This window comes from Ptychodera flava, chromosome 21 (assembly GCF_041260155.1).
Source record: "Ptychodera flava strain L36383 chromosome 21, AS_Pfla_20210202, whole genome shotgun sequence".
Classification (NCBI taxonomy): domain Eukaryota; kingdom Metazoa; phylum Hemichordata; class Enteropneusta; family Ptychoderidae; genus Ptychodera; species Ptychodera flava.
Window position 1 is genome coordinate 7,122,257 of NC_091948.1, and position 19,050 is coordinate 7,141,306.

Below are 19,050 nucleotides of genomic sequence, written 5' to 3' on the forward strand. Positions count from 1 at the left end.
GGAAAAATCAATCCCAAATAATTGTAATGTTTCACCACTTCGACTTTTTCGGCATGAAAACTCCACTTCTCATAGGCTCTCAAGTACCCTCCATTACGAAAAACAACAATATTTGATTTAGACAAGTTTACTTCCATGGCCAAGTGTTTACAAAATTTCTCCAGTTGGTTTAATTTGCGTTGTAGTCGGATCGGCGAATCAGCAGCATCAGAAACATTGCTGTGGCGGGGTTGACCTTTGACCCGCATAGCAACTCACGCTACCCCGCCAACAGATAGCTGCGTTTCCACAGCTACAGAAACATCATCTGCGTACATGAGAATGCCTAGTGATGGGGAAATCCTGATTTATATTAATGCAACCTGCATATTCTTAAATTCTGAGTGCCCAATGTGTGTATGTCCTTACAAACCTCTTATAACTTCAAACATTGTTTCACATTTTAATAAATCATTCATGTGAGAAGAAGTGGCACATTAAAATACACGACTAGTAAATATAGATGTTTGGCAAATGAAATAATGTACTTATTTCAATTTCTACACGATTCTCTAAAATCAATAATTCATGTTAATCTTGAAAGAGGTTAAAAGCGCAGAGGATGAACATAAACGTATAACAATATTCTGTCATTGCAGTGCTCCATGTTCCCTTTTGATTGGTCTATTCACGGGACTAAAAACAATAGGATAGGAACTAATTTGGGATAATTGGATGCTGAAGTAATGTAGATTTAATCTGCAAACGTAAGCTCATCTGTTTTTCTTGTAATGTTATACACAATGTTTTATGAATAATTTGTAATATATGATCATCTAAAGGGCACCTAACGCTTTTGAGAATTTTGAAAAATATAAAGATCAAATCATTCCATTTAGTTCAAATCGTGTTAAACGTAAAATCCTGCATCCTTTGTCATGTTACTGAGCACTCATTACATGTGCTGCCATCAATTCTCAGCGTTTCCAATGCTTCAATCAGATAAGTTTTTACATACCTACAAGGGTTCTTTTCAATTTCGCTTAAGTTTAGACGGGGAAAATATCATAGCAATTTCTGCATCGGTCGTGTGGCATCTGTTTCATTTTAGACCTTTAGTAGAGGCCACTCCGGACGGACCTGGCTTTTAACTCTACAGCCACTGTCTCGGTTCATCATTTTGCGTCGTGTCCCTGACGGAGTGGTTAGATTTAGGTGGTGTTTATGGTACTATAAACGTCATACGTATTAATTGCATCACTAAGAGGGGAAAGTTATACGAATTGGTAATTGTATAGAGATTACGTAATAGACGTGTGAAACGATTGTCAGTTTTGGTCCCCACGGACAACGTCCAGGGGACTTGTAGGTTTGGTCATGTCCGTGTGTGCATGCGTGTGTGCGTCTCTCCATCCATTAACACGAATTTCTGAGAGATGCCAGAAGCGATTTCATGCAAACTTACAACAGGCATTACTTCCTATGTCATACATATGCACGTCGATTTGTTTTGTGATACAATCCAATATGGCCGCATGATGGCCATTTTATTAACCAAGGGGGGACTATGTCATTGACATTGATTATTTGAAAAAGAGCTTTTTCTGGAGTGACTGCGCTAAATTTAATGAGATTTTGTACAGATGTTGGTCGTACAGAGCTCTAATAGCACACTATGACATATGTCAGTATTGTGTCAATTAATTGCTAATTTGCATATTGATAACTTTTTGTAATTAGGATGATGTCCAAAAATACTGCAGCAAATTTGATGAAACTTGGTACAGATCTTTAGCTCACAGTCCTATAATAGTGTGTAAAGATACTAACCAGTACCAGTGAATTAATTGCTAATTTGCATATTTAATGAACTTTACTAATTAGTGGGCTATTTCCAGAAATACTGCATCAAATTTTATGAAACGAGGTACAGACGTCGATCTCTTAGTATTGGAATGCTGTGTGGAGACATTTTGAAGGATCATGTCAATTAATTGGTAATTTGCATATTTGATGAACTTTCGTAATGAGTGTGATATGTCTTGAAATGCTGCATCAAATTTGATGAAATATGGTAAAGATTTTGATCTTGCACTAGTGTAATGGCGTGCAAAGATATGTAGCAGTATTATGTCAATTAATCGCTAATTTTCATAGTGGATAAATTTTCGTGATCAGGCTGATATGTCAAGAAAATGTTAATCAAATTTCAGGAAACTTGGTACAGATGTTAAACTCACATTGCTTTAAAAGTGAATAAACACGTTTATCGGTGCCATGTTGATAAATTTTTAATTTGCTTACTTAATGAACTTTCCTAATTAGAGTGATATGTCCAGAAAGACTACATCAAATTTGACGAAACTTGGTACAGATGTTGATCTCACAGTGTTGTTATACAATTAAATGACTCTTAGCGACATCGTTTAAATTAATTGCTAATTTGCATACATAATAAATTTTGTTTTAGGGTGAATGTCCAGAAGCACTGCATCAAATTTTATGAAATGTGGTACAGGTGATAATCTGTCAGTGTTATAATAAGATGCAAAAATGTTTTGCATCCTGTCGATTAACTACTAATTGACGTATTTAATGACCTTTTGTAATTAGGGTGGCAGCCCACATTGGTTTTACCTTTTCACCACCATGGAACTCCTTCTCGACAATAACGCCCATGTATTTTTAATCACAGACCCAATTAATGAACAGGACTCTACCCTCTCCGATGACTTGTGATCAAAGTACCCATTAAAAGCGGGGACTGTGTCATCAACGATGACTTGTAAAACTGGCGTACGTGTTACTGGATATCAAATGCTTCCGGAGGTTTACCGTCTTTTTGCATTAGGTCGGACAAGCATATGCATCATTCTGTCGTATTCAGACGAATTACGAATCACAAAACAATCGGCTCCCAATATCTGAATTTTTATGAGATGATGAGCACACTGAAACATAATTTATTCGGCTTTTTTATACCAATGCTAAAGTCATATCGTGACTCAAATATCTTATTAGTCTACGTCATGGCATTTTTGAAAAAAGAGACGGCGTTGAACTTGATAGTCTAGAAGAACACGAAGGTTACATGCATGGCCACTCCGGCGGCAAGACAGAGAACTTGGACAGCAGAAACTGAACTCATTGTGGCTGGAATAAAAAAAATAGAAGAAAATTTTCATTAAACGCCATCATCGCATAGAAACTTCATCTAGCAGTAGGGATAGAACTTCTCAAGAAGGAATGCCCTTTACACCTAGGTGTATTACAATAATCAACACGTAGTACAATGACTTTCTTTGCACGCTACTTTACTGTTTAAGGTAGTATGCACCTCGAAAGTGAAAGACTTAAACTTTTGCTCTAACTTTCCTCAAGGAATCTTTCAATCATTCTCTTTCCAAATCAAGAATAAAAATAGGGGGTCACCGTGCAAATTTTGGTACTAGAGAAACAAATTACCCAAGATTTACTGATATTAGAAATTCAAAATGGCCGCCATCCCTGTGTTAACTCTATGGAGAAAAATAACAGTTTTCGAATTTCGAAAAACTAAGCCGGTGAAAAGTTTTCTTTCACCAAGAGCTTTAAAATGAACCCCCACATGTGGTATATCAGAAGAGAATTGTAAAAGTTTGAGAGTCCAAATGTCTGTCCCCGAGGTGCGTTCTACCTTAATGAGAAATGTGCTATAGTGAAGGAGGTATTGCATATACAAATGTGTGCAACAGTTAAAGGTATATTGTCACCTGTTCCAATTTTGCCACAATTACCATGGAAGAGAAAATCTAACCTATCACAGATTTTAAGCGGGTGGCCGCTTTTTAAAAACAGCGCCCTCACATGGGCATTTTGAATACCAAGGAACGCCCTGACATACCAAGGACAAACCGTATGACTTTATTTTGGGAATTTTGAAGTTTTGTTTGCTTTTTAGAGTCAAGGTACTATACCAGTAAGAGCTTGCATAATCAAAACGGCATTGTATCAAACAGTTAGCCAACAGTTTTCTCGAATAAAAATCTAAAAATTTCTTATTACGATATAAAAATTTGAGACGAGAGCATGTCTTTTTAATAACCTTAGATGCTACAGTTTCACCAGACAAGGATTGATCCAAGCCAGTACCAAGATATTGCACACACTGTTTTGCAGCGATGTTGACATCCCCACACAGAACCTGCATTCCGAACACTGTTTTAATTTTCGACTTGAACAAAACAAAATAGATTCTGTTTTACCGACATGAAGAGACAATTTATCATCAATTAGCCATTCGTTGAGATAATCCAATTCCTTGCTAAGTTTTGTTTGAATATGTTCAACATCTCTGCCAGACACAAGAAGAGCTGAATCATCAGCATATAAGAGCAGTTTGCATGACACTGCTGATTGCATATCGTTTACATATATTGAAAAAAGTAAAGCCCCAGTATAGAGCCTTGCGGTACTCCACAATCAACTGAGTTATTATTAGAAAGAGTAACGTTCACGTTCACGGCCTGAGTTCTACCAGACAGATACGACTTGAACCACCGTACTGACTCTTTATTCATGCCACATGCATCAAGCTTTTCCAACAGTATTGCATGGTCAACCGTATCAAAGGCTTTCTGAAGATCTATCAAAACCATGCCTGTTAGCTCCCCTTTATCCATATTTGACCTAATATAGTCAGTAAGGTGGATCAGACAGGTGTCCGTAGAAAACCCAGGCCGAAAACAAGATTGAAATTCATACAAAATGTCAAACTTCTGAAGATATTGTTCAAATTGATTGTAAACTACTCTTTCTAAAACTTTGGAGACCACACTCAAAATTGAGACTGGACGATAATTTCCTTCAAAGGTCTTATCTCCTTTTTTGTAAAGAGGTATCACTCTAGCACTTTTAAGTTCAGATGGCACTTCTCCATGATGAATAGACAGGTTTATAATGTGGGTAAGTGGAGCACTGATTTGTTGAGCTCCATCGATTACAAATCTAGCGGGAAGGCCGTCTAAACCAGCTGCTTTGTTCTTACCAATTTTACCGATAATATCAGTTATAACAGTCTCATTGACTACAGATAAACCGAAAGAATTCTGAGAAACATTTTGTTTAGAGTAAAAATCTTGAACATGTTTGCGACCAAATCGGCCTTTGCTTACAGGTAATTTATGAAGTAATGAAGATGCAACTGATGTAAAGAAGTCATTAAACTTTTGTGCCACCTTTGAACTATCAAAACTGATGTCATCCCCAAAGGCCAAACCAATATCAGAATTCGATGTACCTGTCTTTTTTGATGGAGTACCTAAGCTTCGTAGAGTTTTCCAGAGTTGTTTAGGGGAGTTAATGTATTTTTTAATCCTAGACTTATAAAAGTCTGATTTAGCTCTAGTTATCATTCCGCACACACGGTTTCTTTGCCGTTTAAATTCTTCATACAAAGTTTCCCCACCCGTTTTGCGAAATTGAGAAAGTGTATTGTCTCTAAGCTTCATAGCCTCTAATTCATAGCCTCTGAATCAATCCATTCTTCCGACCTTTGCTTTATTCTAACCTCCTTTATAGGAGCAAATTTATCAACTACTGTCATAAATGATGTTTTAAATATTTCCCAAGCCCTGTCGACGTTATCGCAATTGATAACATCAAACCAGTTAATATTTCTAAGGGCATTTTGAAATGAAATAATATCATAATTTCTCATTGACCGAATTTTTACAGTTCTATGCTGACCTATTTTTCTACGACCAACTTTCCTGGTACAATATGTTATCAAGTGGTCACTGATTCCCACTGGCAATACTCCAGATTGATATATCTTATCCTCATCAGACACAAAGATGAGATCAATTATAGAACTACTGGTATCAGTGACTCTAGTGGGATCTTTAATTAGTTGAGAGAGGTCGATCGCATCACAAAATGAATGCAGATTGTTCAACAGACTGTTTGCCTTTGAAGAAGAAGAAGAAGAAGAAACATTACAATTGAAATCGCCGATAATGATTATTTCATTACCAGGTATCCGATCAGATCTTGAACATATCTCCTCTAAAGAATCGAAAAAATTCCTAGAATTAGGAGGGCGATAGCACGTACCCAACAAAATTGGCCTGTGACTGTATACCTTTAACGAATAGAACTAGTACGCAACAGAGTTACTGCTGACACACACATATGGAGCAGGTACTCACCTGCAGAAACACGGGTATCACATGTGTCTGTATATTCCCCGAGACAAGCGGCGTACTTGATGACGTGAGCGATGTAGTTTTGTTCGTGGATGTTTTGAAACAAGTGAGAGTAAGGTCCGTCGGCGTGGAGGGAAATGTCTTCACCACCATGAGTTTCCCATTGAACGTAAACGAGGGCTTGTTGTAGGTAGTCTGGGGCTTCTGTGCCATAAAGACATAAAAAGGGTCAATTCAACTTATAATTACAGCGATGAATAAAGATTACTATTTTGCACAGCAACTACCGTGAGACACGATCTCAAAGGATAGGTGTAGGTTTTGGGTCAGAGGTCACTCTCTTTCTGCAAAACATGGTTTAGATGAATTCAAGACACTGGTCACAGGAATGTTCAGTAGTAAAATCGAACCTCGCTACAAATTTCACATTAGGAAGTCGTTTACCTGCTTTTATTAACATCGATTGTGATATCGTGACAACATAGGTATACCCCGAAGAGATATCTGATTAAAAGGGTACAGTTGTCGAAACTGCACTCAAAGGTAGTATGGGACCAATGCGACCAATGTAAACACTGTATCCAAGGTACGATGGTGATTAATGAAAGTTAAAACATGTCTGTCATAATCGACATCGTATAATTTTAATGTTGCAGCTATGATGATGAGGTGCACCCAGATATCGTTCACGAAATACATTGTTTGTAAACAAGAAACTCGCACAGGCGTAGTTCTGACAACTGTTTTCCGTTATATAGATTAATTTTTTTTGGAATCCGGAAGAGCGTTCACGACAGTTCCTTTGATTACTGACGCTTTACCTGTATCAACGTCCGTGGTATTAGGCCTGGTACCGTTGTTCGTAAAAGACTCCATAACCTCCTTTCCACTGGGTCCGTTTGTGTACATAATGGTGGTGTAAGGCAGGCCGTCATCTGCTATATCACCGGTGTTTCCTACCAAGATGAAAGAACTATATTCACTTTAGGGGTCAAAAACGCAAAAGTACCAAACATGAGTCTAAACCTTTTGTAACGTCATCGAAATCTTGATATAACATAATATCTTTGCCCATTTGGACGAATTATCACCGAGTGTAGAGGGAAGGTATCAGACGTAATGACCAATAAAGATGTGCTTGTTTGCCAGTTGAAATCAATGACTATGTGGTACGTTATGCATTATCCGCACTAATGTTCACCATCAAGAAGATTACAAGGCGCATCTGGATAATTACAACGTAAAAATTAAGTGTAATTGTTTTCGAGGTTATCTGACTTTATACCTAGAATGGGATTTCCTCTCTTTGGGTAACCGTTGATCGTGTTCACGTGACTATGATCAGCTGTTACGATCACCAACGTATCTTCCGTGTCTGTCATTTCCAAAGCTTTTTTTACAGCGTCATCCAAGGCTAACGTGTCCACGAGGGCTTTGTAAGCCAGGGTGTCATGGTGGGCATGGTCGATCCTTCCCCCTATTATTCCACGGAAGACAAAAATGGGTTTTATACGTGTTACTAAGATATATTGCTGTAATAGACCGAGAGACAAACAATCTCAAAGGGGACGACTGAGAGAGAGAGAGAGAGAGAGAGAGAGAGAGAGAGAGAGAGAGAGAGAGAGAGAGAGAGAGAGAGAGAAGTGTAGTGTGTGAGAGAGGGTGAGGATAGAGAGACAAACGGTCGGATTTACACAATTGGGTGCCATGTCATTGTGTTAAGAACTCACTTATGTTGTCCTTGGAATCTATGACGAGTGCAATCCAAGCGTCAGCTCACCTTCAACGAAGAGAAAGAATCCTTTATCGTTTTTACTCAGCATCTGTATGGCTTTTTCTACCATCTCTGCAAGACTTGGTTCTCCGGCTACGTCATTGGCCCTGTCAGCTTCGTATTGCATGTGACCATGGTCGAAGAGCCCTGGCGTGTAGTGACGAAAAGTAAAGCATTTTCAATTTTTACGTTTTTGTAAAGCTTCATCCATGATGAGTAAGATAACATCATTACATTCCTATTAGTTTTTGAACATCTAAAAGGTTGTCGTATATTGATGCATGTTATGTTTATATCATTCACTCAGTCCACTAAGTTGTGCTATAAACAGAGAGTGTATAATATTTCCATGGAAACTGACGGTGACCAAGTGTTTTCGCTCTCACCTAAGAGATAATCAGTGCTGTCAATGTCTACGGCGTCAAAATCGTCTTTTTTCCACACGTATTCCGCGCTCAAGCCTTCAAATGCAGGGAGGTTCCTCCATTCGCTGATGAGGTCTCGCCCATCTGTGCGGCGCCCTTTCAAGGAACTGTGCTCAGGATCCTCAGTGGTGTTTGTCATGAACTCTCGTCTACCGGCACCTAATACCACCTGGAGAGAGAGAGAGAGAGAGAGAGAGAGAGAGAGAGAGAGAGAGAGAGAGAGAGAGAGAGAGAGAGAGAGAGAGAGAGACTGAAATTAGTTGCACTATGATTAAAAGGTTCTTGTGCAATCGGTAGAAAGTGGTGTTTGGCCATGCTTATGTCACGTGACTATGTAATGACACCAACCTTGAAGTCTGCAGCCCTCTCAATGAACTGAGCTGCTATATCGACACAGTCTCCATCTGCGGAGCTTTCCCAGTCCCTTTCAGGGACATGGGCGTACACAGCGGCTGGCGATGCGTGTGTGATCCTAGTTGTAGTTACTATGCCAACAGCTTTGCCTAGAAGGTGAACAAACCAAACGACAATCTCATAATGTAAATATTGATGCTGAAATATATTTTGTGACCAATCGATCAGCAAAAGTCAACGTTTGACAATGCTTTATCTGACGACTGATAATATAGAACTTGAACTTGTTCATCGAATACGGAACCATTGCTTGGCCTCACGACTGATCTCAGTGAGAGAGAGTGTATGACCTTGGCTGTAAGTTATTTACATAGTATTATGACTGTGCCGGATACCGACAGCATAATGAACGCAGTAACAAGACTTATTTCAACTGAAATTTGAAAAGAAACAAAAATATAAATTGTCGATTGCCCATGCCATGTTTATATTATTAACATATATTGTTCTAGACCCAAGCCAGGAATAAATCAAAACGATATTTAACAACTCAATATGATAAGCGATAACGATAGAACAAGAATATGAAGGCAGCATGAAGATTTCTGCTGTGAGAAGAATTTGTCACTGGATGGATTTTTAACTGTGCGAATAAGTTCCACATGTTGTAGATCAAGTGCCTGTGTTTCTGATGCCACTATTCTCATAGTCCAAATCGGGTGGAAATTTACAGCGTCCGTATGCTAAAATATCGGGAAATGAATCAATGTAGTACAGGGATTGTACATCTGGACGTGTGCTAATCAGCAAAATTTTTTTCTCGAGAAATCTCATGTGATGTCTACCTTGACGGACAGCTATGGTGGGCACCGATTCGATTTCTGCATTCTTGGCGGAGTCGCAGTCGGATCTGACCGCGGAATCGTCCAAGCCGATCACGCCGTACCTGGTCTTGATTCCGCTCAAGACAGCAGTTGCCGTACCGGCGGAGTCAGGCACCTGGTAGTCGGTGTTGTAGGTCTGTAAAATTGAACATACAGAAATTTTAAAGGCAATGAAAGGATGGTAACGGAATTAAATGGAATACTATATCCATACACCCTAGAATCGAAGCTTTATTTTACAAAAAAGCATTCCAAAAGATATTTCTATCTATTTTTCTATCTATCCATCTATTTTCTATCTATCTATCTATCTATCTATCTATCTATCTATCTTTCTATCCACACACATATACTGTATATGAATAATATCAAATAATAACTAATTACTTCTGAAGTGGAAGGTAGACTTTTTAGTCGACATTCACATTCAGCTCAAGACACCTTTTTTATGATTGATGATGTTTACGCTGTGTTAGTACATATAGATACGAGTGTTGACAATGTTTCTCCATACAGGAGCAGCTAACTTCCACATGGTTCTTGTTTAACATTTTGGTGGAAGTTCACGAGAAATTCTTGCCATGAAGGCAGACTGTTAAATTATATATCATGCGATATCATGTTTCATCGATCTAAGCGACTTGACCTCTTGGTGACCTCGCAGGGAAAAAGGGGTGGGCTAGACTCTCCCACAGCCCGTCTTTGGCTCTATAGCCATGCACTGTGATTGCCTGCGCCAACTCGCTGGCCTGTACGTACTGGAGAAGGATACATAATGCGTTGGCATGAGAGATTCTATATATAGGTACGAGCTTGCTATGAGCAAAGTGGGAGGGAATGTTTTACTCATCACATGCTATGGCACATTTTCGACCAACCTTGATGAGACAAGCGCGTGGCATTTTCTCGAAAGTTAGTGAGTTTTCTTCACCGGTCCCACCATCCAGTTGACCTTTGTAGATCCTTGCCGATACAATAGTAGGAATTCCCATGCCATCTCCAAGAAACACTATCACATTCTTTGCTGTGTTAGTATTTAGTTTTTCTAGCTCCAACGCCCTCTCCAAGTCCTCTTTGGCCCATCGGTTCCATTCCTCGGCGGCTGGAAAAACAAACTACAATGTACATTTCTATGTTTGTCAGACATGGCTTGTTTCAATAATTTACGGAGCAGTAATTCACACTGATGCCAACTAAGCCTTAATGAATTATGATTGTTAGCGCGCAGAGTTATCAGTGATTTAAATGTAACTGTTTACTTGATATTGAATGATATCAAGACAATGTGTGCAGTTGCGTAAATATGCGGGTTTACTTTCATTGTTAACACTGGTAAAGGAATGATCGGTAAAAATTACTGAAAGAAACATTTCGAAAATCATTTAGACAGCGAGTTGATTTTAGAGGCGAGTCATTTGATTTGGGGGGGGGGGCAATTTTTTTCACCCATCCTGACTTTATTTCAAAGTTACACTAGCTTCAGAGATGAATTCAGAGATACATTTAGTTAAGTCGTGTCCCTGTTTGATGTACAGCGCGTGTCTATAAAATGCATGAGGGGATAACTGGTCTTTACAATGCTGCAAGCTAGCCACTGCCTTCCGTACTCCTTATTTTCCATCAATCCATCATGGCATATATTATGGTATAGGGGTACTAAATTTGGAAATGACCAGGACTGGTGTTTAGTGTGTGGGTGCATCACGTGGGCCTTCCCAAAACAGATCCTGACACTTCTTGATTATTAGATATGTATGAATCATGAAAAACGTTACCTACATATCTGAAATTCCCAATAACTTTTTGTCTTTATTTTTTATTGATAGTCATAAATCTTCCCAGAAACAGTTTATGTAGATCTTTTGAAATTCACTTTGCTGGTTCCTACAGATGTTCATGTTGTGACAAAATTAGCTGTGTTGATTTTAAGACAGCTAGATCCGATATCAAAAAATCTGCAGAAAATTCCTTCTGATTGCCTGAGGTTCGAACTTTGGTTTTCAGATACCGAACATTCCAATAAATTTACTGTTTTACAAAACGTTGACAGAAAAGGTGCAGGTTTTTATAAGCTTTAATCTCTGAGCAAATTGACTAACTGTGCACAAATTTCAAAGGAGAATACAGGACTAAAATCACATAAACAACCACTAATGCGAGAACCAAGGGTTTTAAGACTGTCCCTTTAAATGGAAATTCAAAAGGACAAAGTCGCCCCTTTTACCTTTTCCTGAAGTACAATTAGCTTTTTCTTGGTAAGTAAGTTAACAGACTAAGTGAGTGTACAGCCTTTAAGCAATTTTTTCCATGTCCGCTGAGTAGACAAGTTTTTCCTATAAATGGACACCAACATTTTTTTCTAAAATCTTCCAGCCCTACCGCTACAAATCAAATGGTCCATCCCTTAGTATTTCTATATGTGTTGTACAGTACTGAGAGATGGCACCCCGGAACTATTTTCACGCAATGCTTATCGAACAAAAGATAGCAGTCTTACCATTACAAAGTTGACATGATAAGATGTGAATCTTTTATCAGTTGGGGCAAAAAACTCGTACTTAACCTTTAGAACAATGAGGTAGTGGTTACTGGGGAGTAAATTTTCGGTATAAAATTAATACGCCATTGTTTTGAATGATAAAAATGAGATTTTATCCATACACACATTTGACTGTCTTGGCTATACGTGTCCGATTTCGTAGAGTTTGCCAATAATTTGGCTGATAACATGCTCGGAGGACAGACTTGTCGAGTATTGAAAATCATACAAGTTGACGTGTCGGCTTAAGTAGCTCTGCAAAAGAAGCAAAAAATGGACCCTCTGTTGTACATCAACACAAAGCACATCACCAGGTCCTGGAGGACTAATGGCTATCTCTCCGTTGAAAGGTCTTTACGCCTGGAGAGCATTCGACATTGTTCTTCGAAAATGATGTCATTATTTTCATTTTTCTCAGGACCACCTGTGGATAGTCTCACTTTGAAAAGTCACTCACTTTAGTCATATGTCCCCGATATTGTAATCTATCTTGATCTGACTTTCGTTCTGTAGGTCACATAATGCTGACGTTACTCCGGCACAATTACACGCAGAGTGGTTAACACTTCATTCAAACGCGGACTAATGACAGAAAATGTCAGACGGGCAGCGACAGACCACAAGCGTGTGCGTATTAGACATTAAAGACCAAACAAATACAAGGTTACGTACCCAGAGTGATGTATTTTTAAAGGTCAACTCCATTGCCGTTTGTGTTTGTTTTCTCTAGAAATTTACATGAAATGCCACACAACCCGAGATGACTCGCGGTGCGGTGAAACAAAATGTACAACGTGTTTATACATGGAACGGAATGGTTTATCCTCAGTGGGGCATGCTGTGTAATATTTTTCACGTGACGTCTTGCTTTGGGGCCAACCGCCAATCCCTATAGGCCTTGCTGAGTACCATGGCTACGTAAGCCATGGCATGGATTGTAAGGTGACACAAGTGAAACTATGTCATAAATAGTGACTTCTCCACAGAATTGAGACAAGCGGCATTCGTCGAAAATATACAGTTCCGAAGAAATATTAGCGTGGCGATACCAAAGTTGGCTACTTGCTACGTGCGTGGCAATAGACTCTCCGATCTTTTTCATACCCGTTTGATAATCTCTATCCCAACTGTGTATACCGTTTAGGTTTCATTAGAGTGTACTAAAGTGAACTGTTCCGGAAGCATATGCCTCCAACGGTCCCACAAAGCGTTGCCCACAAAAATGTTTTCATACAATACTGACCTTTTTCTGGACAACACGACCAAAAACAGACTGGACCCTACTTAGACTTTACTTGAGTCAACTTGACCTTTAACCCTTGACAGATGTATACCGCACGTCGGAAGTAAATACTAAAAACGTTCGCTCAAAATTTCAGAAATGAAACTTTCGGCCATACTCTTACCAACTCAAGAATATAAATCAGTACCCGACAAATTACCCGACATGCAATTCAAAATGTTCGCCATGTGTTAACTCTATGGCGAAAAAATTAAATTTTCCTTCAGAAAAAACTAAGACCGTGAAAATATTTTTTACTCCAGGAACTTTTAAAACGAGCCCTTGCAAGTGGTAGATCAGAAAAGAATTGCAAAAATTTGGGAGTTCGAATATCTGTCCCCGAGGGGCGTTCTGCTTGATTAAATTTGTGATTATGATTTGTGATTCCAACATACTAGTATTGTGTGAGTTATTTTATATCTTCTTATAAACAAACCATTGCAATGCGTATAGTTGATATCCCATGAGACAAAAGTCAAAAGAGTAACTGCTCCGTTAGGTCTGCAGGGATAACTGCTCGTTTCGGCACTGTGACATTTTACGGCCCGAGTCATTTCGACCCCTTTTTTCTAGCCCCAAGTCTTCTCAGCACTGGGACCCAAGAAGTTTCGGCACAGCTGTTTCCGATATTTAAATGTGTGGTTTCATTCAACTGTTCATATGCTAATAGTGTTTTGCGGAACATTATATAACTTGTACAATGTCTCTGCTAACCCTTTCAAGCGCGGCAGTCAAGGTCTATGCGTAAGCTTTGCCTTTAAACCTGCAGCTGCGTGGAACTACTGTCGTTATCACTGATGACATTGTAGGCTACACGTATGCGTTCTGAAAAAATAGTTTGACTAGAATTTACTGTTCGCCTGGTGTGACGATCACGGTTTTACAGTGTTTTTCATATCGGTCCCACAACTCAGAGTGTGAAGACCGTGGAGCTGAGATATACATGTTGCTTGTGATGTACATGATCGGGTTGGGTACCAAAACATATTTCAAAGTCACCGATTCATTAAATCAGCAGGGGGTGAGTCTGTCTAGACATAAAACTGATGATTCAGTCGACTACACTTGATATACAGCGTAGCTGTTAGAAGATTTTATTCTCAGCTAAAACTACACTACTCATGTTCATAAAACAATTGCTCAAAATCATGTCGAAGTGTTTGGATTTTAACTCACACGATAATGTGAGGTCAAGTGCAATAAAATGCATGGTGTTGCAACTTTAAGTTGGTCTTATTAAAACAGTTGCATAGTATATCAAGTGCAATCAACCGTACAGCTATCTGGCAAGACAGCTGGTTTAGTGCAATTAATCATTGAGCTGGTGACTCTAAATTGGTGTAGTGATACCAAAAAGCAACAATAAATAGAGTTGTGGTACTAATCTAAAGTGCACTGTATTGTAGCCTATTTGGTACGGTTATCGGTACGCTTGGTTACTCAAGGCAATTTCAGCAAGAAATTGGGAAATACAGCCGGAAAATAAGGAACCGAAACAACTTGGGCCGTAATGGTTAAGTGCCGAAATGTTTAGAAACCTCTGCAGCTCTGTAGATGAACCATCCAAAAAAGAATATTCACGATACAACCATTTGATTTCAATACAAAGGTACCCAATTATGTTACAATCGCCCCTAAATAAGTACAAAGCGCATTTTACCCTTATTTTAGAAAATTCCATATGTTTTAGTGTTTTTTTTCATGGTTTACTTACGAATATCGCATGAAAGTCGAGAGTTCTAAAGGGTCAAAGTTTACAGTGAACGCTACCATGTCCCTGCTTTACCTTACTAATGGCAATTAAAATGACGAGCAACCTTGTCACTTCGGAGATTGTCTTCCACTGTGTAGTGTCTAAATCCGTCGACTTCATGTAACGGTTTTGATGTATGTTTACAAGCGTGACGTCCCAGAATGTCACTGCAAGTGAGTGGATCATGACCTCTAAAGTAAACCTCATCATGGTGCTTTGGCAAAGTTTCAGGGTCGAGCTGTACGGGGTGTGGGGTCCAGTTAACTTGACGCGGGGTCTACTTGACCATGGAGGTACCAGAAGATGGCCAAACTGACTACATTTGTAAAGGCGAAGCAAGTCTATGTCTGGGGTCTATGTGCAATGGTTTTGCTTTGTTTCTCCCAAGGACTTGGTATGGTGGCATGCAGGGCCAATAAAATGTAAACCTGCAGTGATAAGACTAGTATGTAAACACTCCCTACTCTGAAATGTCGAACACAGATATAATACTGGTACAGTGTACCGTAAGCGGCAGACCTTTGGTTCTGTCAGACTCAAACAAGCTATGGAAGTCAACGTGACAAAGCGCTGGTGGGCCACATGATAGGCGAACCCGAACGTGCTTAACTGTCAGGCTTTGCTTACCTTGTGGAACGCCTCGACCGATGAAACAGATGCTGCATAGTGTGAAAAGAAATCCTACGCGAATGAACACTGTCGCTACCATGATGCTGCTGTTCTGCCAAAAATTGCTCTTTATCAGGGTAGTAAAATATTGATTTGGACTCACTCACGAGGGTCATTTGAATATTTAAGTACGTGATTCATGAGTATGCGCCAATTTTAGCATATTCTTATTTTTAAATTTGAACAACTGAAATGAGGTCCTCCTTTTGGCGGAAAGTGTTGGGTCACATCGTATTAAGGAATTGCCTGAAATATTCATAAAAATGCAAACGGTCAGCTACACCGCCTGGCATTGTTTTCGCTCTGTCTCAGCGGTCAGTGTTACTGGTCAATGTATATTCAGCAACCATAAGGGACCACACAGAAATTACAGGGGGCGTAGGAGCGTGATTTTTGGGTGTGGGTCGCCATTTTTTCGCGCAAGGTTTTTTGAAGGGCCGTAAAATTTCACGCACGCCTTTTGGGGAGAGTCACGATTTTTTGCGCAACCATCAGAATGCAAGATGTGGCTGATATGGTGCTTCGCCCTAAATTTCAAAATCATAATGCATGAGTTTCTACGGCACAAACTATTAACATTTTCCACTACAAAACAAACTATATCTGTACGTTAATTGACGTTATTGCACTGTGCTTGAAGTCGGAGGAAAAGTGCATGTGTGACGAGAAATTGGGATTTCATCGAAAATGTTGATTCTCTATTCATGGCGGTCTATGAGAAAACTATGAATAATATTTTTACAAAGCAAAACCATCAATATCAGTGCATTTATAAATGTTACATAATTGATATATTTTTAATTCTCTAGAATAGGTCAACTTGGTTACAACTTCATATGTGTACAAGAAATTTTGTTTTTTAAATTTCACTAAAATGTTGACCTACTATACATGGTTGTCTATGGGAAAACTATGATTTTTTCCCAGTTTAAAACTAGCAATATCTGTGTGTTTATAGATGTTTGATAAGGGATATAAATGGTTAGAATATGGTGTTTGGAAATGCAGATGTGAACAACAGATATATTAGTGGAATTTCACTAAAAATATTAATGCACTTCTCACAGTAGTCTGGGATAAACTATTAAACATTTCCCCTATAAAAGGTGCCTTCCTATATCACCTACATGTCTATATTGTTAAATGGTGACTTTTAGGCTGCAATAAGTTTTCCCGTGTTGAAGATTGGCACATGCGCACTGTGCTAAATAATCACAAGCCAAAGTATGATTGAATGTAAACATTAGAAGTATTGTCCCTTTTAATTTTGAATAGCCGATTGTACTTTAATATGAACTGAGAAATGTGATCTCTTTTTCATCAAATTAAGTAAAACCTTGCATAAAAGTGATTATTTGTAAAGGTTCAAAGCATTTTTCGAAAGTTCAAAGGTCAAACGAGAAATTATTTACTAATTACATGGACTGTGACACGCAGGGGAGTGACGCTGTTTTTTGAGCATAATATGGGGGAGGTCACTATTTTTCACGTAACACTTTTGAAGGGTGACTGTTTTCGAGCATCGTCATTTGAAAAAACCTCCCGTCCTGTACTCTTTGTCCAGACCCTTAAGAGATTAGATAACTCGTTCCCCACACAGTGCGCATGTGCATATCTTCAACACGGAGAAAATCATCGGCAGGGTAGTAAAATCGCTCACCCTAAGGCGGCAGCATTTTCTTACAGTGTGAGCATACGATAGAAGCAAAATAACAAGACAACGGGCAATCACCTGGTGGTCAATTTGAACTTTTCGACCATGGTTCATACGGTTACGACAAAGATCGTGTTGACCTTTGGCAGGGCGTCCAGACTTGGTTACGAGTCCGATTTATCCTAGTCCAAGAACGTTGTTCATGTCAGGTCGCTGCGAGGCACTGACTGTGACTTAGCCCCTCAAACCAGAGAGTCCGTCCACCAGATGAAGATAAACGTTAACCTTTAGTCGGGTACAATGGTAGTTTGTGCTTGTATCAGTTATGAACGCAGCATCGCCCAGGAGAACCTCGAGCTCCCGAATACAGCAGGATAAAAAACCTTGATCTTGACATCGATGAAAATGAGTCTTTTGGAAAAGTTCTTGCAAAATGGACAACTGAACAACCTTTACGGACATTGATGACATGACAGACGAATGTAAAATAATACAAAAAAACTGCTCGCTCTCTCTCTCTCTCTCTCTCTCTCTCTCTCTCTCTCTCTCTCTCTCTCTCTCTCTCTCTGAGTAGAGAACGGGGACAGATATTCCTGAAAGATCATCGATGACACCGCGTTCAGTGACTCGCAAACCAGGTTAAAAGTCTGCTTTTAAATCTCTTCTTTTACTGATGAGCCTTGCATAACGTTCAGACAGCACTCCAATTCATTCCTTTCTTAGAAGCGATTGCATTTTTCACCCTTATTTTATACAACCATAAGCTGAAGCCCACATGACCCAGACGTGAGATCTATGGAGTAGACACTTGATTACGAGCTTTGCAGAGTACTTAAGTGATGTAGTGATTCGCTGAGAGCGTGAACCCCACAAATGAGCTCACCTTCAATGGTCAGCACGTGGAATCCCCATGGTTTGCACCCGGGGTTTTCACGCTCTGTACACGTAATACACTGAGTGGAATATAATAGTCTCCGGTCAAAGAACAGAAAAAATATCATTAAACAGTGTTGCGTTTGCCTGTTTGAATCAGACACGAAAAACATAACTTTAAACTGATAAAGTATAAAGCGACACTACTATGGCAGACAGAGAATTGACTGAGATGTACAAAGTATAGAAAATCTTAAAGCTTGGCTACAGTCGCTGTCTAGGTGACCACGGTTCAACTCAGGTGATCGTAACCTGGGATAAACTTTTGAACGTTTTCCCCTGTAAAACTTGCTATCTCATCTAGACAAGTCTATGTTGTCATATAGTGGCTTTTAGGCTGTAATAAGTTTCCCCGTGTTAAAGATTGGCACTTGCGCGCTGTGCTGAACAATTACAAATCAAACTATGATTGAATGTAAACAGAGCTATTGTCCCTTTCAATTTTGAATAGCCAATTGTACTTTAAATAGTTGAGAGAAATATAAATTACGAAATGTGATCTCTTTTTCATCGAATTAAGTACCACCTTGCATAAAAGTGACTATTTAGGGACGGTTCAGAATTTACTTCTAGGGGGGGTGGAGGATTTTCTGGGGGCCACCCATTTTTCCCAAGAAAA

At 39.3% G+C, this 19,050-nt stretch overlaps 1 protein-coding gene across 1 annotated transcript; it reads right to left on the reverse strand.

Annotated features, from left to right (window-relative positions):
- Positions 1 to 2,926: 2,926 nt before the first annotated feature.
- LOC139121257 (alkaline phosphatase-like) lies at positions 2,927 to 16,032 on the reverse strand. Its single transcript, XM_070685988.1, has 10 exons — positions 15,803 to 16,032; positions 10,480 to 10,703; positions 9,563 to 9,737; positions 8,712 to 8,866; positions 8,325 to 8,532; positions 7,945 to 8,085; positions 7,450 to 7,641; positions 6,986 to 7,120; positions 6,168 to 6,368; positions 2,927 to 3,132 (listed from the first exon to the last, which is right to left on the reverse strand). Exons 1-10 carry the CDS (start codon positions 15,882 to 15,884, stop codon positions 3,050 to 3,052), a joined length of 1,596 nt encoding a protein of 531 aa, XP_070542089.1. The 5' UTR covers positions 15,885 to 16,032; the 3' UTR covers positions 2,927 to 3,049.
- Between the last annotated feature and the right edge of the window lie 3,018 nt (positions 16,033 to 19,050).

What these genes read in the sequence shown, in the direction of transcription:
- LOC139121257 (XM_070685988.1), bottom strand. Translation starts at nt 15,884, where the DNA reads ATGGTAGCGACAGTGTTCATTCGCGTAGGATTTCTTTTCACACTATGC. An exon ending in CACCATAGCTGTCCGTCAAG is followed by an intron (nt 8,867 to 9,562) that starts GTAGACATCACA and finishes TTCACCTTCTAG; the next exon opens with GCAAAGCTGTTGGCATAGTA. An exon ending in GAGAGGAAATCCCATTCTAG is followed by an intron (nt 7,121 to 7,449) that starts GTATAAAGTCAG and finishes TCATCTTGGTAG; the next exon opens with GAAACACCGGTGATATAGCA.